The 21,913-nt window shown below is 34.0% G+C and overlaps 1 protein-coding gene across 6 annotated transcripts in view; it reads left to right on the top strand.

Annotated features, from left to right (window-relative positions):
• The window catches only part of KANSL1L (KAT8 regulatory NSL complex subunit 1 like), a 139,987-nt gene that overhangs the window by 46,845 nt on the left and 71,229 nt on the right, over positions 1-21,913 (top strand). For all 6 annotated transcript variants that reach the window (XM_077957499.1, XM_015110878.3, XM_077957498.1 and 3 more), the window contains exons 4-5: positions 10,874-11,071; positions 15,482-15,603. In XM_077957499.1, coding sequence (XP_077813625.1) covers positions 10,874-11,071; positions 15,482-15,603 — 320 coding nt within the window. The remainder of the gene's footprint in view (positions 1-10,873; positions 11,072-15,481; positions 15,604-21,913) is intronic.

Genomic DNA, 21,913 nt, shown 5'->3' with positions numbered 1-21,913 from the left:
GCAAGTTCTCCCCAGCCCCAGGTGGGTCTAGAGATGCCATCTTGGGCCTCCACCTGGTGCTGTATTCTACTGCAGCTGAATTGACACCCAAGTCACAAGACAAAGTCCTCCCTACCCTTCCTTCCTCTTTCCTCAAGGAGAGCAGTCCCTCCCCATGGCCACCACTGCCCCAGGGCCACAGCAAGTAGTGCCTCTCTATGGCCAGTGTTTACTAAAGGCCCAAGACTTCTTCATTCAGCTTTTGGTGAATGCTGCCAGTCCTGAGTCTCTCCCTTCAGGACAGTGGGTTCCCCTCTGGACCAGGGTAGGTCCAGAAATGCTTGGTGCTTTACCCCACTGTGGCCAAGCTGGTAACCAAGCTGACTTTTAGTTCTTACAAAGATGCTCTTTTATGTGGCTAGTGTTCAATTTGGTGTTCCTATGTTGGGAGGTAGTGGGGGTACAGTTGCTGGAGTCTTCTATTCAGCCATCTTGTTCTGCCTCCCCTCTCTCATGCTATTTTTATGGCAACATTTTTATTAGAATAGATTTAGGGGTAGATATTGGTATTAACAGGTGATTGGTAGAAGGAAAGGAGAGTTTTGGAAAGTTCTTGGGCATGTGCAGTTATCGCTTCATGCTAACTCATGGGTTGCATCAAGGGGGTGTTAATACGAAACATGCAGTGGAAATTTAGGCTGTGATGTCAGTAAGGTCATTCTGTGCAAACTCTTGGTTTTAACTGATTTTTGCCAGTTTATTCGTGTTCTCACAAGGTTAGAGAGTTTTGGCGTCTTAGTGGGTTATGTTTTAATTATCTGCTATCCTACAAACTCAAGAATTTTTGCTAGTTATTGACTTCTTACTCTTTGGGTTATAGTTTGAGTTTCAGTATCTCAACAAGTTGTTTCTTTTCTTATCTGTTATCCTATAAACATAGGAATTTAGACTGGTTTTCTTAACTCTTTGTGGCATGGTTTCATAAATGTTTATAATTGTTTTATCTTGTTATATTGAGTCTTATTAATATATAATGTCCTTATCTCTTGTAACTTTTTTTAATTTAAAGTCTCTTTTGTCTGATATTGCGTATGATTTAAAAAAATCCACTTTCAACTTATTTGTGTCATTGGACTTAAGTTGAATCTCTTGTAGACAGTATAGAGTTGGATTCTGTGTTTTTATCTATTCTAATTTCTGTGTTTTGGGGAGTTTAATCCATTTACACTTAATGTAATTACTAAGAAGGATAGACTTTTGTCATTTTGCTATTTTCTATATATCTTATACCTTTTTTTGTTTTTCATTTCCTGAACTACGGTCTTCTGTTGTGTTCGCTGATTTTTTTTGACCCTGAAATGTTTAAATTTCTTTCTTATTTCCTTTTGTATATATTTGGTAGATATTTTCTTTGTGGTTGCCCATGGGGATTATATTTAACCTCATAAAGTTATTACATTATAATTTTAATTTATTCCAGTTTAACTTTAGTAACATATAAAAACTCATTTCCTTTACAGCTTTGTTCCCACCTCTTTTGGTTATTGATGTCACAAAATTATATCCTTATACTAATGTGTCCCAAAGCATAAATTAATAATTATGTTAAATATATTAGTTTCTTAAATTATGTAGAAAACAAAATGTGGAGTTACAAACCAAAGTTACCACAAGCCTAGCTTTGGAACTAATATATATATTTTTAATGTACTAGTTATTTAAATCATGTAGACAGCAAGGAGTTACAAACTGTTGTTAACAATAATACTAGCTGTTATAATTATGCGTGTATTTAACTTCATTGAGATTTTTATTTCATCAACAGCTTTAAGTTACTATCTAGGTCTTTCATTTAACCTTGCAGGACTTCCTTAAGTATTTTCTGCAGAGTAGGTCTAGTGGTAAATGACTCCCTCAGCTTTTGTTTACTTGAGAGTATCTTAATTTTTTTTTTACCTTTGAAGGATGATTTTCCCGAATATAATAGGATTTTGGGTTGGCCAGGATTTTTGTTGTTGTTGTTGTTATTTTGTTTTCTACTTTGAATATATTGACCTAACTGCCTTTGGACCTCCAAAGTTTATCATAAGAGGCTACTGATAGTATTATGGAGGATCCCTTGCCTGTGCTTCTCTCTTGCCGCTTTCAAGATTCTTTTTGTCATTTAATAGTTTGATTATAATGTTTCTTTGTAGTACTCTTTGGATTCACCTTATTTGGAGCTCATTCAGCTTCTGATATTTGTAATCATGTCTTTCATCATATTTGGGGAGTTTTTAGCCATAATTTCTTCAAATATTCTCTCTGCCTCTCTATTCTTTTTCTGGAACTCCTACATTTATATGTTGGGCCACTTATTAGTGTTCCACGTGTCCCTTACACTTTGCTCACTTTTCTTTAATCTGTTTTCTTTTTATGCTTTACACTTGATTATTTTTACTGTCCTGGCTTCAAGTTCATTGGTGTTTTTCCTGCCTGTTCACATTTGCCTTTGAATACCTCTAGTGAATTTTTCATTTCAGTTATTATACTTTTCAGCTCTAGAATTTCTGTTTGGTTTCCTTTCAGGTTTTCTATTTCCATACTGATGTTTGCATTTTGTTCATAACATCTTTTTCTTGACTTTTTTTACATCTTTTTTTTTTAGCCTTTTGAGCATCTTTAAAACAGTTGTTTTAAAGTCTTTGTCTAATAGGTCTTCCATCCTGTTTTCAGGGACAGTTTCTGTTTGTTTTTTTTTCCTTTGAATGCTCCCTTTTTTCCTGTTTCATTGTATGCTTTTTGTTTGTTTGTTTTTGAAAACTGCACATTTGAATCTAATAATGTGTTAACTCTGGAAATCAGATTCTTTCTCTTTCTGCAGGACTTTTAAAATCATTTTTGTTTATTATTTTGATTCTCTCTGTTGTTGTTGGTTGTTGGTGTGGCAAGAATAAGCCTGAAGGGTATAGTTAGAATCTCATTTTTTCTGAGCCTGCACCTTTTCTTGGAAATGCCCAGTTGCTTTCTAATTTTCCTCATTGATGCAGTTGTTTTAAAATGTCCTGCTTTTAATATCTGGCTCCCAAAAGGGGAAAAGAGAAAAATGAAGAGAAGATTTATTTTTTTAAGGGTGCTGGCCCTTTAAATCCCCAGGAAGGCCTTCAGCCAGAGGAGGAGGGAATTGCAATAAAAGGAGGGAGGTACTACAACAATGGTTGTTTGCCTCTTTGTCTGTACCTCTGTGATCAAAGGTTACAATCAGTGATCAGAACACAGATCCCTAATCTTTGCAGAGCAGAGTCCTTTTCCCCTACCCTGGCTTATGCAGGCTGTATGTAGATTGCTTCCGAAATATATGAATGGCTGCCTGCCATGGGACTAGGAGTGGGGATGGGTAGCTGCTATTGTGCTAAGAGCTAAAATTGACTGCACGTTTACTGTCCAAACCTGCCCCTTGAACTTGCAAGTCTTCAGTAAACTCCAGATTTTTGAAATAATGACATTAGACAGATTCTGCCAATGAGGTGGTGTCTAGGTGGGGAGACAGATTCCTGGTGCTTCCTGTTCCAACACATAGAAGTGATAAATATTTGTGGTGATGGATATGCTAATTACCCTGATCTGATCACTATGCATTATATGTATTGAAATATCATTATATATACCATAAATATGTACAATTATTATTTGTCAATTAAAAAATAAAGTAGAAAGAAATAAGAGACATGCATTGATAGGAGTTTTTGACATTTGGGTCTCTGGACACTTAAACTTTGTGTCTTTGTACATCTCAGAATATATTCATTTTACCCTCACTCTTAAATGGTATTTTAGTTTGGTGTTAAATTCTAGTTTGACAGTTATTTTCCTTTAGCACTTTAAAGATTTGTTTTATTGTTTTGTTTGATACTGAGGAGGAGTCTACTGTCAATGTGATTGTTTTTCTTTTTGGAGTACTGTCTTTTCTATCTGGTAACTTTTAAGATGTTCTTGTTTAGTTGATGTTCTACATCCTTACTAACAGGTATCAAAGGATTGTCTTTATGTGCTTGGTACTCAGAGTACACATTTTTAACTGTACAGTTCCCTGAATTTTGACAAATGTTTACTCTTGTAACCGTCACCATGATCATAATGTAGGACGTTTCTATAACCTTCAAAAATTTCACTCCTTCCTTTTTGCAGTCAATCTCTTTCCTTCAGGCTCTTTTCTCTGGCAACCACTAATCTGTTTTCTATTGCTATAGTTTTGCCTTTTCTAGAATTTCATATAAGTCAAATAGTAAAACATGTAATCTCTATTTTGCTCTTTCACTTAGCATAATGCTTTTGAGGTTCATCCGTGTTGCTGTATGCATAAGTAATTTTTTCTTTTTTATTGTTGAGCAGTATTCCGTTGTAGGATTGTACTATATATAATTTGTTTATCTGTTTCCTAGGTCATGGGAATTTAGGTTGTTTTAGTTTTTGGCTATGATGAATAATGTTGCTGTATATATTCATGTATAAGTCTTTGTGTAGACATGTTTTTGTTTTTTTTTTCAGAATCCACATTTGTTTGTTTTAATTTCTTTTATATTTTTGAGACAGGGCCTTGCTCTGTTGCCCAGGTTGGAGTGCAGTGGCATGATTACGGCTCACCGCAGCCTTGACCTCCCAGGCTCAAGCGATCCTCCCGCCTCAGCTTCCTGGGTAGCTGGGACTCCAAGAATGCACCACCGCAGCTGGCTAATTTTTGTATTTTTGGTGGGGATGGGGTTTCGCCACGTTGCCCAGGCTGGTCTCGAACTCCTGGGCTCAAGCTATCCACCTGCCTCAGGCTCTTAAATTGCTGGGATTACAGGTATGAGCCACTGCAGCCAGCCCAGAGTCCATGTTTAGTCCAAGGTGTTACATCTTTCTTCAATTCTAGCATATTCTCTGCTACTATCATCCAAATAATGCATGTTTTTCCATTTTTTTCTCTTCCATTTTTGTGAAATTCTCATAGGTTGAGAGGTTCAAACAAATTTTTCATGTCTCTTAACCACTCTTTAATGTTTTAATCTCATTTGTCTCTCTGTACCACAAGGAATTCTTTACTGTCTTTTAATTTGCTAATTCTGTCGTTGACCATATTCTGCTTAGACTTTGTCCTGTATATTGGCTTTTATATTGGCTTTTACTTTGTGATAATGCTTTTTATTGATAATTTTTAATTAGGTCGTTTTCAAACCTGTTTAAAAACATGAATGAAAAGGAATAGGTTTCTAGAAATTCAAGACCTTATGAAGTTAGCAAAACTGCCTCTCTCTGCACTTTATATGATAAGAGATAGGATTGAGAAAACCTTTGAATAATAAAGGACAAAAGTGATTTGGAGCTAAAGATCAAACTAAGGATACCATTTTCTGCAAAACCTTTGAGCTGGATAAAATTACACTTAGGGCAGTGGAGGAAGATTAAGAATGTGGATTTTCCATCAGAACTTAATAGCTTATGAGACCCCCCACAAGGAGGCAGAGAAAGAGGGACAGGAGGAAGGAATATATAGGTAGGTACAGGGGTTAGAGGGTGAAAGAAATATCCTTTGAGAATGCATCAGAGAAATGTGGGTGTGATTGTCAGTACATGGAACTGCCTGAAAACAGATAGATGGGAAGCCTTCTGAGTTTCTGAGTGAGTTGTACCAAAGAAATTATAAGCTTGACCTATAAAAAGCATTTTACTGGCCAAGACTTAAACCAGTCCTTAGGATGCCAACCTTCTATGAACAAGAAGCAGGCTAAGAGCTTTGCAGTTCCTAAAGAAGTCATAAACATTTACTGATATTGCCAAGGAAGGTAATATAAAAGAAAGAAACTTTATATTTATATTTTTATTACCAATATAAATTTTAAATTTATATTACCAAGGAAGGTAATATAAAAGAAAGAAGCCGGCTGATTCAGGAGCCATAGAAAGCAGTGGATGGAAAGAACCCTTTAATAGGAAGCACAAATCAGGGCCTAATTAAGCCATGCCCCTAGGGTAATGGCTTGCCATTACAATATTGGTCCAGCAGAGTGTTAACATTAATATAGACCAATAGCTGACATATATTTTTTATTCTTTACATTTCCAAGTGGGAATGTTCATTGTGGTCTGTTTTCCCAAAGAATCAATAATACAAATGAGTTCTTATGCATTCTAAATATTGCTAAATATTTATTTGTAACTTTGTTTTTGTGGGAAACAGTATTCTATATGGTCATACTGTAGACATCCTGGAGATAATCTAATATTGAAGGTTGATAGGGATAGACCTTGAAAGAAAAAGCTGAGAAGGGAAGGGATCAGAGCCCTTGAACCATGTAGTTTGCCTAGCCCCACGTCGGGGTCTGCACGTCCACAAAGATTAATAAATTTTAGGCTCTATCTATCATGAGTTTATATTCTGGTAAGGGAGATAAAACATAATCGTTTCAGTATATGTAATATATTCAGTAATACCTGTTTTTTTTTAAAAAAATTATACTTCAAGTAGAATACATGTTTTTGTAAGATATTTGGAGTGCCATAGAGAGAATACTTATGGGTAAGAGGGTCAGAGAAAACATTAAGAGAAGAAAGTGACATCTCAGTATGACTTTGGGGGATGAATAGTAATTTTTTGATGAATCAGTGGAACTAGAGAAAGGCGTTTTTTACAGGTTTGAAGGTGTGAAACAACATGATCATTTTCAGGAATGACAAAGTAGTATGGTATTTAAAGGAGCAGAAAGTATGTGTTATATGAGAAGAGGAAAAGAAGCTAGGAAGTGATGAAGTATGTTTAACACCTTGTAGGAATTAGTGGTGTGGCATCTGTAGGAAGGTAGAAGAAGGACAGACATAAAACCTTAGGCTTACTAGTTCTGTGAGATTTGAGGTAACCACATTCACTAAGTGTTTCCTGATGAAAGTTTCATGTTACATTAGTTACTTTTTCTCATTGTTCACTGTTATCTTTACAGGAGCCTTCAGTTTTTGAAAGCCTTCCCAGTCCTATCCACATAATCTCTCTTCTTTGATCGGTTTCCTTAAAGGATATAATTTCACACATGTATTTTATAGCAAATAGAGTTCTAAGAATGAGTCCGGTGTAAAACAGTTTAGATATTTCCAAGAAAGTGGGTTTGCAGTTAAATTAATGAATAAGATTTGTATTTCAATCTAGACAATCTGATTCATAATCCTTTAACTTGAGAAAGGATATTTTAATATTCTCTATTTTCTAAGCAGTACTGTATACTTCTTGGTTAAATTCTTTTAAAAGTTTCATTGCATGTTTATATAACATCTACTGGAATAAATTGTTTTAAGGAAAGCCGTCTAAACTTCCCTGTAATAATTTATATGGCCTTACCTTTTTCTTAATTCAGGATAAATGTGTATCTGGCCCTTTGTTCCCTTAATAATAGCATTATGTATATTTTATGGAAAATGCCACAAAATTATGCTATTAGAATACAATGTTTTGGTTATTTTAGTAGTTTCTCATTACATTTATTAGGAATTAAAGTATTTAGTTGTTTATTTATATGCAGCTTAGTTGAGAAGTTATTATGTAAGAAAAACATCACTTTCCTTGCTCTTACAGCTTCTTGAGTTATTGTAAGAAAAAAATTGAGAAGGATGGCCAGTACTGTCTTGAAACAGAACTTTCTGTTTAATGTATTTTAAATGTAAAAAAAAAAAAAATGTTCTCAGTTAAATTAGAGATAAAGGGAAATGAAAGAGATTGAGGGATGCTGTTTTGTAAATATCCTGTTTAAATAAGTGCTAGTTTGTGCCTTAAGTCAGAAAACACATCATTTGCCCCTTTACCATTCTTCATATGGTCTAAACTCTGCTTAAATTTTTAGAGAAGAAAGCAGTTATTAGCAACATCCTTTGGTGGTTCTTGTGACAGCTTTGTCAACATTTTACAGATTCCTGTATTTCCTCTTCTCCTCGCTTCAAACTTTCTAATAAGACAACAGATTCTTCTCACACTCAGAAAAAAATTGAAATATTTTTCTTGGGAGAACACTGGCTATATCAAATGGTTTGTCTCTTAGATTTATTTTGTTAACCTGCAGTAGGGCCTTCCACATTTTAAATTGTACCTTTTGTGTGTTTCAAATTTTTTATTTAAAGTTTTACTTAAAATTAACTTTGGTGAATTTATATGAATAATAGAGATGTTGCTGAAGTAGTTTTTTTTTCACACAGTATTTTCTCTGTGAAGACCCTGCATTGTCAAGAGTTGTCTTCTCAGAAACAGTTGATTGGCTTTCATTTTATGCTAGAGTTTTCACTTGTTTCAGTTGTTGTAACTCATTTTTCTAAAAATATTTCATATCTTTCTTATCTATGTTGTTTTGTGTATGAGAATATCATTTTACTGATTTTAAGAACAGAAACTCTCTGCTGTGTCCCCAGAGGATTAAATATTCAACCCTTTCCTCTCCATTCTTGGCAGTGGCGGATTAGAATGGGCCACTCTCCTCACACTCCAAGAGTTTTGTGCAGGGTAGTAGTTTATGGGGGAAGAAGCAGATTATGAAGTTGACTATGAAGGTCTCTCTGGTTGAATTCTAATTTTTTTTTTTTAAAACAGAGTCTCTGTCACCCAGGCTGGAGTGCAGTGGTGCGATCTTGGCTCACTGCAACCTCTGCCTCCTGGGTTCAAGCAATTCTTTTGCCTCAGTCTCCCAAGTAGCTGGGACCAAACGCATGTGCCATGATGCCCGGCTAATTTTTGTACTTTTAGTAGAGACAGGGTTTTGCTATGTTGGCCAGGCTGGTGTTGAACTCCTGGCCTCAAGTGATCCACCTGCCTCAGCCTCCCAAAGTGCTAGGATTACAGGCGTAAACCACCACGCCCTGCCTCCCTGGTTGAATTTTAAAAATAAAGTTCTTTATTAAACTAACTATAGCAGGCTTTCTCCTTATAGAAAGGTAGTATTCTAAAGGTTTGGAAATAGAACTTTGAAATTCAGAATAGAATTTTCCCATAGATGCAGATTTATAAATATGGATTATGAAATCAGACTAATGTGTACAGACTGAAATCAGACTAATCTATACAGACTGGCCCATAATATAAACTGGAATCAAACCAAAGACAATTGAAGTTAAATTGATAAGGTGGAAACTTGTGTTTCTTTTACATGCAGGTACTTATGAAGAAACCTAGTGAGAGACTTGTAGGAATTTTGAATGGATACTCTGAAGAGTTTTTCAGATTGATGATACCATATCTATTATATCTAATTTAATTTTTAAAATACCAAACGAAATAAGAACTTTTGAGCATGTTTCTTCAGATTTCTTGACAACCATATTTGTTCATTCTAAGAAAACAGTAATTGGGATCGAGTGGATCCCCTTCTTCTTGGAAAAGTCAGCATGTTAGCACTATTCAAAATACAGATTTTTAAAAAAGTGCATTTAGTACTTTTACAGAAAATGTTGCTACAAAATAATAAAATACACGTATAATACCATAACTGAATATGTGCATTCTAAAGTTATATATTCTCTAAATTATGTAGTGCAAACTAAAACTCATATATAACACATTATTACCTATAGGCAATTTCCATCTTATAAATAAGACTTACGCATGATATAGATGGCCCACAGCAATCATTTAATTCATTCCATTTTTGAAATAATGAACACTAATATTAATATGTTAGTTATTTTTTATTACAAGAATATAGTATTTTAGCCACATTAAGAGTGTAATACTTTTCCAACTAGCCTATAGGAATTTATTAGCATTTTTCTAATATGTAATATATATTTGAAAAATACATATTATATATTATATTTCAAATATATATTATATATTATTTTTCAAATATATATTATATATTATATATGTAAAACCTGTGTGTCTATATAATATATAATATATGTAATATCAGTATATATATAACAATATCTGTGTATGTTTAATATCTATTATACAGTATATATTACTGTATTATTTTCAGGAGGAAGGGTGGTAGAAGGGATAGGAAGGAAAGAAATTTTACAATGAGAACTATGAAACCATTAAGATCATTCCTTTGCACTCCTTTTTTCTCTTTCTCTGTTGTCTTCATTGCCTCTGAGGAACCTAAAGTTGAGAACAGTTGGAGTGAGGAAGCTGGGGAATGGAGGAGAAAGCCGAGCAAACCAGTTGAGGAATAAGTATGTTTGTGAGTAGGAGGCAGGGAGTACAGAGACAACTTAATCCCTATTCATTCCCCTAGTTCCTTACATTTGAGAATATACCCCATCAAAGTTGAAAGCTTGTGTCTTTATTATTAACACAGATATCCTGAAAGCAGTGGGAACTTTGGCCTAGAGAGTACTCTTTCTCAGTGGTGCAATCCTATCCCTGGTTGCTCAGGCTGACAGCAACAGGGGCAGGGCTCCTTAGGATGCTCTGAAAGGAGTTAGGATAGAGTTAGATTGTTGTTTGGATGTTTGTAAATTTGGTATTTTAATTTATAAAATTGGGAGTGCTCAAATGTAAAGCACAAATAGAAATGCTAGTGACCAAAATATCAGAAGATTCTATCAGGAAATATTCTGATTTCAATCTGAAATGTCCATATTCTGTGTATAATATGCCTTTAATTTTATTTTAATGTCATGCTTTTAATGCCAGTAATTAAAACCAATTAGAAAAAAACTGCATGTATTTAAGTTAAGAAAATATTTTACAAGTCCAGCCTATCAGCCATATATGTTATTTTAGCTGCACATGTTTTAAACCAGCCAGTTCTTTACAGAGTTAAACTATACTTTCAAGTTTATATTTTCTGAATTCCAAGGGTTAAGAGGAAGCATAGATTCAAGTGCATTGTAGCATTAAAGGTGGTTTAATAATCAGTTTGTTTTCATTTCAACTTTCTCATTGTTTTTTGTCTAGGGGATAGTGGTCCTAGAAGAATGTCAGCTTCCAAAAGACATTTTGAAAAAACAAATGCAATTTGCAGACCAAGCAGCTTCACTAAACATTCTAGGGAATCCTCAGGTTCCCCAAGAGTGTCAAGATCCTGTACCGGAACAAGATTTTGAAATGTCACCAAGCAGCCCTACTTTACTTCTTCGAAACATCGAAAAACAGGTAAAGTCAAAGTAAGGATATCAGTGGTATGAAATAACTTTTCATCGATTTTATAAACTATTCAAATAAACATCATTATATGTGTATCTTCCTGGCATATGGGTTTTAAACTAGGCCATTTGGCATTAAATACAATTAAAATATTTGCCATATGACTGGTTTCCATTATAATACCAATATAATTAAATTTATTTAAATATGATATATAAAGTAATGGTATTGTTATGGCCATAGGATGATTATTTTTACAGGGATTGGAAAATCTTTTTTCTGACAAAATTGTTTATCATTGGATTTTTTTCAAGGAGAGAGAACAGTGGTACCAGTTAATATGTCTTAATTGGTGTTTGACTAATTTATTGATCAAGATTTTTAGTGAAAGGTAATATTGGAATATGTATTTCTTCATAAAAAATGATTATGTAAATGTAAAGTCGAAAAAGCTCCTAACAATTACTTTGATTCCAAAGCCTTCCTTGATATTTAAATTCTATTGTGGATATCTCTACAAGCTTAATTATTCTGGCCAGTATATCCTATATCTGTCCTTGGAAATTGAACAATTTATTTTGATTTAGGCTTTAGTGGCTCTTAAACAAACTCGGTTTCTAGGACTTTTTTACTTTAAAGCTGAGCAATTCTTCACCATAGTTGCATCATTACATTGTTTCTCTGGGAAATGATATAGATTCATGCCTGCCTGCATCTAATTTTCCTGAGTTTTTCTGACATACCAGGAAATAACTAAATACAGGTTACTGTATTGTTCCTGGTAAACCAAAATATGGTATAATTTCTTCCGCCCTGTATTTGTTAAATTTATAATTGCCCAGAGTTTTTCTTAATTGGAATGTATAATCAAGGCACTTATGAATATTTTGTAATTTAGAAAGCTGTTTGGTAATTATCTGATGTCAAATTAGAATGCACTTGACCATATAGGCAGTGATTTAAATTAGTTTTTGTTATATTTCTATATTCCCACTTTCCTCTTTCTTTTCCCTCCCCTCATTCAATAGGATCAAGTTGTTTTGATCCTAGTTCAGTTTGATCCTAGTTGTTTCACATTCTAGAGTAATTTATTTGCTTACTCAGTCAAATCTACTTTCACCATCTTTAGGTCACTACTTATTCATTGGAAATTCATTGGAAATTGTAATGTGATTAAATTAATTCTAAGATATTTTCATTTCTAAAAGATTTCTTGTACTTTTTCCTTTCTCCTTGGTATCCCCAGTTTTCTTAGGTTGGACCTGAGATGACATCAGAACTGCCTAATTTGCGGATCCTAGTTCAGAATGAAATTGTGGAGCCCTTTGTTAAAAAGTTATGAATTTAAAGACAGTGACAGTAGAGCACTAAGCAAGCATAGCCCCCATCTGCGCTTAGCCTGGTGCACAGGTTGCATGCCCATGAAGCTGGCCCTGGGTAGCATTTTAGGTCTCATTGCTGATGAACTATCAGGGGGCTTTGATAGTATAGGGAACCAAGAGTTGTGAGAGCAGTAATGGCTCCATGTAAGGAGAGCAGAAGAAAAAGATTCAGAAAGGGCAGCAGCAATTACTTGTAGAGGTTGTTAATAAATTGCCTATGAACAAGTCATTTGTTCTTGAAATGTGGTAATAATGATTTTTATAGGCCAAGTTTTAAAAGCTTAAGTTGTTTTTAAATACTTGTTGGCCAGGCATGGTAGCTCATGCCTGTAATCCCAGCACTTTGGGAGGCCAAGGTGGGCAGATCACTTGAACCCAAGAGTTTGAGACCAGGCTGGGCAACACAGGGAGACCCCGTCTCTACCAAAAATATGAAAATTAGCTGGCCTTGGTGGCACACACCTGTAGTCCCAGCTACTCAGAAGGCTGAGGTAGAAGGATCACTTAAGCCCAGGTGGCAGAGATTGCAGTAAGCCAGATGGCACCACTGCACTCTAACCTGGACGACAGAACTAGACACTATCTGAAACAAACAAAAAAACTTGTTGCAGAAGATAGTCTAGGAGTGAGTTAAGTGGTAGGGATAGCAAGCCCATTTTTATGCATGGTTTTCTTAGGATAATCTACTGATATATAACTGTTCACTCATAATCTTTCAACTTGACTAAAGTAGTTTTGTTAGAGTTGGAAGTTAACATATAAAGGCAATATTGAGTTGTAGACTATCATTTAAAAAATAACTTATTGATTCATAGTATTAATACATGCTCGCATTGTTAGATAATATACAGTTCATAAATTGAAAAGTATTAATACCTTATTTTTAGTACTTTAGGTCAGCTGTTCGCAGCATTTTTGACATGAGGGACTGGTTTTGTGGAAGACAGTTTTTCCACAGGGTGGGGGTGGGGGGATGGTTTTGAGATGAAACTGTTCCGCCTCAGATCATCAGGCATTAGAGTCTTATAAGGAGCAGCAACCTAGATCCCTTGCACGTGGATTTCACAGTATGGTTCGAGCTCCTATGAGAATCTAATGCTGTGGGTGGTCTGACAGGAGGCGGAGCTCAGGTGGTAATTCTTGCTGGCCTTCTGCCCACCTCCTGCTCCGCAGCCTGGTTTCTAACAGGCCATGGACAGGTACCCATCAGTAGCCCGGGGGTTGGGGACTTCTGCTTTAGGTGATTTAAAATGAATTTGCTACTGGTGTATTTACATTATAAATCTTGTTAAGAGTAGCTAGTGTTTTAACTTACAGTTGATTAGTTTTTGTTTTCAGAGTTCAAATTATGCTTCTCTTAATTTTACTTTTCTCATTCACATTTTCTCTGTGACTTTTCTATTCCCTGTATTCCCCATATGACTCAGGTATGCGAGATTTTATTGGGCCAGAGTAGGCTGATTCTTAGGGTAAAGATAGGGATTGTAATTTCCCCCTTCCTGGCCCATTATTCACATATATCCAACTAGCGACTTCCAGTGGCTTAAAAGATTTTAGATGATGTTTTTTGGAGGTGGAACAATCACAGGAGTGTTTTAGTGTTTCCAGTCAGAAGATATGAGATACTTCAGAATTTATTTGCATGACTAAACTAATGATTACTTGCTAAATGGATGAAGAATCCATTTCTATTGGTGATTTTAAAAATGAGCTTTAATCTAAAAACTGAGTAATAATTTTTAAAATGACATCATTAGGTGCATATTATCTTGAAAATAAATGATGAAAACATTTCAAGGTCTTTCTCATGAAAGACTTTTTGAAGGGATGAAATATTAGTCTTTATTATATTATTTAGTCTCATTTCTAATAGCATGTTATTAGTTTCATACAAATGATGCATTCTAAACTAATTATTCCATATACCCCTTTATTTCACAATAGAGTATCTTGCAGTATTGAAAATGTTGAACTACGTCTGTATGTTTTAAAAAGTTAGTCACACTATATTAAGTAGGAAAACTAGGTTTTAAAAAATTGATGTAGCCTGATTTAATTAAAATTATATGTGTGCATGTTGAATGTACACTCATGTTTACATATACTCAGGAAACTTAGTCTGGAGGGAGAAATATATACCTAAATGTTAGCTCTGGTTTTCTCTTTGAAGTATGATTACAAATGACTCTCTTTTCATTTTTAAAATGTCTGTATATTTTCCACTTCTTCTATGATGAATTACGGGTGTAATGAAAATAGTTGTCATTCTTTTGTAGAAATGTACTATTCCTTTTTATGTGGCCTTTGCTTATTATAATTGTGATTGAGAATAATATTTATGCATATTATAATAATTTAATATTTATTGCATATATTTAAATTTGGGACAAATGTCAGTGAAATCTTAGGTGCTAAAAAAAAAAAAACCCTGATATTTTTGAATTAGGAAAAATATTGAGAAACAGTGTGCTGTTAGATTTAGGCCTGAATTTGAATCCTAGTTCTGTTTCATACCAACTTTATAGCCCTTGATCAAGCTACTTAATCTTTTTTTCTTTGCTAGAATTTACTCATCTGTACAGGTATTAATAATAGTGATGTCAATACCTCTAATACTATCTTCTTTGCTGGTTAGTTGTAAAGATTAGAAATATTCTATGTGTGGTGCCTGATATAATGCCTGGCACATAGTAGGCACTTAATAAATTGTATCTGTGATTTTTAATTATTAATTTTCCTGCCTCAAGGGAAATATTATATAAAGGCTGTTAGCTGGGTTCAAATGTGTTAGAATGATGGGATGGGTAGATGAAGGAACTATAATAAAAAAAGGATATGGAAAAGAATGTATAATTAAAGTATAGATTTATTTGTAATAAATGGAAAAATCAGTTGTATAAATTGTCTATCTAATAAAATGTTTACTGAAATAAAAACACGTGTCATGAGACGTTAAGCATTAATTGGCACTATACATGTGAGCTTTAACTCACATTTCTTGCTTAGCAGTAGTAAAAGGTTGACTGTTTCCTTGCAGAGTGCACAGTTGACTGAGATCATCAACAGTTTGATTGCCCCTCTCAACTTGTCCCCAACTTCATCACCCCTCTCTTCCAAATCCTGTAGCCATAAATGTCTGGCTAATGGCATTTGCAGGAGGTAGGTATCAATGGGATAGCTTAGCTTTTAAATTTGACTTTGCCTGTTTCATCTTATTTTGATTTTGTTTTGACATTTTAAGTATTATAGTTACTTTTTTTAATACATTAGGGACTACTAGAGTACAATCAGTATACCATGGATACATTTTTTGATAATATTAAATTTACACAATTAAGGTAATGATAAATCAAGGAATGAGGGAGAAAGATTTCCGGGAAGTTTCATAATGTTTCTTAAAAAAAGAATAGCAGTGATAACATTTGCTATAGAAGTACTGCCTTATTTACGATACCTTCCATTTTGTAGCTTTGGTATTCTTGAGCTCCATGCTGTCCTTGCAATGCATTTTGAAGAGAAAAGACCCTAGATATAATTTAGGCACAGAAGATTGGTAGCTGTCACCCATTAGATTCAGCTTAAGTTTTAATCATTTTGTATTTTAGCTTTATATAAGGTAAATTTTTATCTGACTATAATTAATAACTCCGATAATTATTAGCAATTTATCTGTGTTATATTAGCAAAAATTTATATTCTATGAATCCTAATCCTTTTTTGGGAACAGCATTTGTTCTACTTTATTTTGTTTCCTTTTCTCTTAGAACTTTTCCTTTTGAAGATAAAATTAGAATATATTCTATTAGATATACTAATAGAATATCATTTTATGTGTGCGTTGTCTAATTTTTTTCAGGTAAAATTGGAATGTTGGCTTCTTTGCCTTAATTACCATAGACAACTAAGTATAATTTTATATTGGGAAATATTTGTATTAAAATTATATAATTTATTATTTTAATAACTTTCTAATATAGCATAAAATGAAAATTTATACCATGGTGAAAATTATGCTAAGTAGCCATCAAATTCTTTGTGAGATTAGTGGATATAAACAAAGTCTTAAAATAAAAAGCTGAGGTGGGCAGATTACGTGAGCTCAGGAGTTCGAGATCAGCCTGGCCAACGTGGAGAAACCCCGTCTCTATAAAAATACAAAAAATTAGCCAGTTGTGGTGGTGCGCTCCTGTAGTTTCAGCTACTCAAGAGCCTGAGGCACAAGAATCACTGGAACCTGGGAGATGGAGGCTGCAGTGAGCCAAGATCGCGCCACTGCACTCCAGCCTGGGTGACAGAGCAAGACTCTGTTTCCAAAAAATAAATAAATAAATAATAATAAATAAAAAGCTAACGTTTGATTTTTATTTCCAATTGGTTATTTTGAACATCTAATCTTTAATTTACTGTTTTATTTATATTGAGTTATGTATCCATTGTTCTATCGTGGGAACAGTTCTATTGGTTTTGCTTTATTTTTTCTCGACTTTATATTCATTCCTCATATCAATGATAAAACATGTTGAAAGTAAAGATTCTGTCATATAGTATGGGATAACTATGATATTTTCATTTATGAGAACATATCCTAATTAGGAAAGTCAGAATGTATGTGAATGAATTTTAAGCTGACCCATAAAACACATCAAATTGGTGTGTAAGCATTGTGATTTGGGGCTAATCCCATTTTAGATAATACTTTGTTTACCTAATCAAGTAGTACACAGTTGCACACATAGTTACAGGTGTGTGTTCATGTGTTTGTGAATTTTCATTTTAATATACTTGCCTGTATTTCTGGTCATTCATTTGCAGAACATTGATTGCATAACTATTTATTGTATGCCACATAGTCAAAGTCCTAGGGACACAAATATGAAGACAGAAATCTTCACTTGTAAATAACTCAGTCTGGTTGGTGAAACATGTAACTACTTAATAAAATACTATGTAATAAAAATGGAATTGTGTGTAGTTGTTTGAATACTGGCTTTTAATAACTGTTACACTTGAAAAAGATACCTCATAAAGATATGTAGATCCAAATGAAAGAAATGGAAAATTGGCCATGCTTACTAAATTACGTTTTTTTAATTCTGTCTACTAGTAGTTCAAAGGTTTTTGTTGAAATCAGCTACTGAATACTGTCTTTCCTCATGTCAATTAGTTGTTGCTGCAGACTAATTGAAAAGATTTGCTTTCAAAAGTTTTAACAAGTTCAGAACCTATGAAAATGTTTTGATAGATTTAAAAGCAGATAAAAATTTTGTTTTTCATATTTCTGAAGTGTGCTGATATGTTTTAATTAATGACATTTTTGGCAACAATGAACTCTTTTTAAAATAGTTGCTACATAATGTGTATTTCAAAAAGCATTTATTTTCTCATTTTTTGTCAAAATATCATATTTTCCTTGCAGGAAAGGTATTTATTTTCTAACATTTTCTCGATAATGTAATACTTTATCTACTTTTTATCAAAGAGAGAGTGATCAAATTTAGAACAATTGATAGTTATCTAAAATGCATAGTTTATCTTTAAGTTTAATAGTTCTTTATAAATGCTTTGTTACCAGATAACCAGCAAACTACCATGTAAAACAAAAGATTTTGGGGGATACTCCTGACTCCTGATTTCATTAAAATGTTTTGTAAAGATGCCATAAATTGTGATAATATGTATAAAAAAGTCTATAAATCTATTTAACCAGAAACATAGAAACTAGACTATATTGCAGATAAGAAGAATAACACTGAAGGAAAAGTAGCAAATTTTGAGGAAACATGGTCTATTGTTTCATATGCCAAAGAGAGTACTGAAAATATCTGTTGGTTTTTTCAGTAATGAGTTGAGACTTTGGCAAGAGAGACTTTGACAAGAGCAGGATGGAGAAAGAGGTAAGAATGAATTAATAAGAGAATTGGAGAAGAAGTGGAGAGAGGGAGTCAAGATTACCCTTCAAGGCCACTGATTTTAAAGGCCATGATAAAAGGGACATACAAAGTCACAAAATATTTTTGTTTTTAAGATGGAGGAAATTTAAGCATCTTTATTAAAATAAAGGGAAAGGAAGGAGCCACAGGTGAGAAATGTAGAAACACCTTATCACAAAGTTATGGAGGGATCTTATTACAGAAAATATGCCTGTTCTTTAAAAGTAGTGTGAAATAGATTAAGATAGGTGTGGATGCATTTGTTTCTAAGGTGATAATAGAGTAGTTAAGAGTGGTAAAGGGAGCCTGAGGAGCTTTGACAAGCAAAACATTTTTCCTTTTCCCTTCTTCCTTCTCATTTTCCCTCCCCTCCTCTCCTGTCCCCTTCTTTATTTTTGGAGCCTGAGTAACCACCCCTAGGAAAGGGTGTTAGTGGTTTATAAGAAGTTTTTTTTTTTTTAATCCCTTAACTATAAATATGTTTATAATGAAAAGTACTTAATTGATGCTTATACAACTCGTTAAGAATTCAACTTTTAAAATATTCTCTAATTGAACTTTTTATAAAATAAATACATAGTAGTGAAATTCTACAAATCTAAGTTTTTAAATATTACTCATGTTTGAGAATATTACTATAGATTTTTAAAATTAATTGGAGATACAATTTTATATTATAGCATTATATGAAATAGCTTTGATTCAAAGATATCTGGATTGAAGTAATGTGAAATGTATCTCTATGAGCCTTTTGACACTGGGAGTAGAATATCAAATGAGGCCTAATTTTATTTCTTATGTCTTGCTATTTTCCAATACCTTTGTTATTTTTCCTTCACATAGTTCTATATGAAGAAAACATCTTTCAGATTCAAATGTTTATATGAGTAAGGGCTTAGTCTATTTAATGGTATTTCAGACTTGACAGTTAAACCACAAAGCACTTTCTGAAGACGTCCTTGTTAAGCATATAAATACTTTGCAGAAGCATATAAATACTATTAATGTGTTTATGTATTTATAATAAATGGGTAGGTAAGAAAAATCGTAAATATTTTTCAAAATTATAAAACATACATAACAAAAATGTACCATTTTGACTATTTTTAAATGTAAGTTTAATGGCATTAAATACAATCAAAATGTTGTATAATCATCACCACCATCCATCTTCAGAACTTTTCTTGTCTTCTCAAACTGAAACTCTGTACCCACTAAACAATAACTTCCCATTCTTCCTTGCTGTCAGCTTCTGGCAACTCCCACTTTACCTTCTATATGAATTTGACTACTCTAGGTACCTTATAAGTGGATCACACAGTGTTTGTCCTTTTGTGACAAACTTATTTTACTTACCATAGTATCAGAATTTATCTACGTTGTAGCCTGTGTGTCAAAATTCCCTTTTTAAGGCTGAATAATACTCTATTTTTATATAGACAACATTTGATCTCTGGATAGATATTTGATTGCCTCTGTCTCTTGGCTATTATGAACAAGGCTGCTATTAACATGGATGAACAAATATCTGTTTGAGTCCCTGCTTTTAATTGTTTTGGGTATTCTACAAGTGAAATTGCTGGATTATGTGATAATTCTGTTTTTAAATTTTGTTTATTTCAAAAATGAGAAATTAGCAAATGTTAATTGCCAAGCCAAAAGCTAAGAGAAAGCCAGAGCTCAAAAAGTAAGCAAATCACAGCAGTCTGCTTTTTGTGAGGCTAAATTTAGACAAAATTAAATTGAAGTTTTGATATATTTTGGGGGAAGGGAGGAGAGAAACTAAAACTAAATCCAGCAAAATCAAGCTGAAGTTTTAATAGATTAAAGGTAAATCAGGCTGGTTGAGATGGCTGATGCCTGTAATCCCAGCACTTTGGAAAGCCAAGATGGGCAAATGGCTTGAGGCCAGGAGTTCAAGACTAGCCTGGCCAACATGGCAAAACCCCACCTCTACTAAAAATACAAAAATTAGCCAGGTGTGGTGATGCATGCCTGTAGTCCCAGCAACTTGGGAGGCTGAGGCACAAGAATCTCTTGAATCCAGGAGTCAGAGGTTGCAGTGAGCCAAGATCATGCCACTGCCCTTCAGCCTGGGTGACAGAGTGTCTCAAATAAATAAATAAATAACCTAGGTCGAAGCCCTTGGCTCTGCCCATGGCAGGAAGATGAAATAAAATCCTTGTATTTAGTAGGGACCATTCTCTTTCAGGGGCTATGCCATTACAGTAAAGGTAAATTAGAAGTAAAACTGTTTCCCTTTCTCCACCACTAGGGACCATAGGGAGATTTGCCTTGGGGCTAAGCAGAGCAGAAGATTAAAAAAAAAAAAAAGCCTATCTTTGAGATGGCTAATCATGGTGGAGACTTTTTACATGAATTTTCAGTCCAAATTTGCATCAGTGAGTGATCCAAGAGATCGCTAGTTTTAAATGGTTCTGTAATGGCAGAGGCAAATGCAGATTTCCTCTGGAGGAAGGCACCTTCTTTTTTAGCCTTGGGAAATTCTCATGAATAATTTGCCAAGGGCAGGGGTTAACAAACAGTCAAATATAACCAAACATAAGGAGACAGAGCAAGAAGAGTAAGAATAAGGAGCACATAACAGACAGCAGAAAAAGATCATAAAGTTTTCAGACATTAGAATTATCAAACACTGATCACTTTAAAATGGTAGCCTAATTATAGAAATAAAAGATAGGCCTAAAATACCAGCAGGGAACAAACTATATCAAGTGACATAAGCATATTTGGAAAAAGGCTAAGTAAGACTTCTTAAAAATACTGAATATGATAACTAAGTAAGTGGTTTCTGCAGCAAACTGGACACAATTGAAGAGAGAATGTGTGACATAGAAGAAGTACCAGAAGAAAAGTTCCAAAATGTAGCAAAAGATATGAAACAATGGAAAATACAGAAGAGTCATTTTAAAATGTAGAGAATATAGTGAGAAGGCCTAATATGACACTTAGTTGGAGATGTGGAAGAAGCACTATAGAATGAAATAGAAGAAATATTTGAAGAGAGAGTGACTGAAAAATTACTTGAACTGATGAAAGACACCACATTCAGGGCCAAACACAGATTTTGGATCAGGACAACTAAAAAGAAATCTACCTCTGGACATAGAGGAAATGTGAAAAAACAAAGATAAATGGAATGTCCAAAAGCAACCAGAAGTGGGAGAAAGACATAATCTTAATTGAAATATAGACTGACAGCTGACTTCTCAATGGTAACAATAGGAGCCAGAGTACAGTGGAGTGGTACCATTAGTATGTTGAAAGAAAATAACCATTTACCTAGAAACTCTATACACAGAGAAATCATCTTTCAAGTCTGAGTGTGAAGGACAAACATTTGGAGACAAACCAAGGCTGAGAGAGTAGATTAGTAGACTCTAAACATAAAGGATATACTTTGGGCAGTAGTATATTATCTGGATGGAAAATTTGAGATGAAGAAGGGTTGAAGAACAGAATGGTAAGTAACCATATGGGCATGTGTAAGTGAACAGTAGTAAAATAAGTCTAGTGGG

This window comes from Macaca mulatta, chromosome 12 (genome assembly GCF_049350105.2).
Source record: "Macaca mulatta isolate MMU2019108-1 chromosome 12, T2T-MMU8v2.0, whole genome shotgun sequence".
NCBI lineage: Eukaryota > Metazoa > Chordata > Mammalia > Primates > Cercopithecidae > Macaca > Macaca mulatta.
This window is presented reverse-complemented; position numbering and strand designations above follow the sequence as displayed.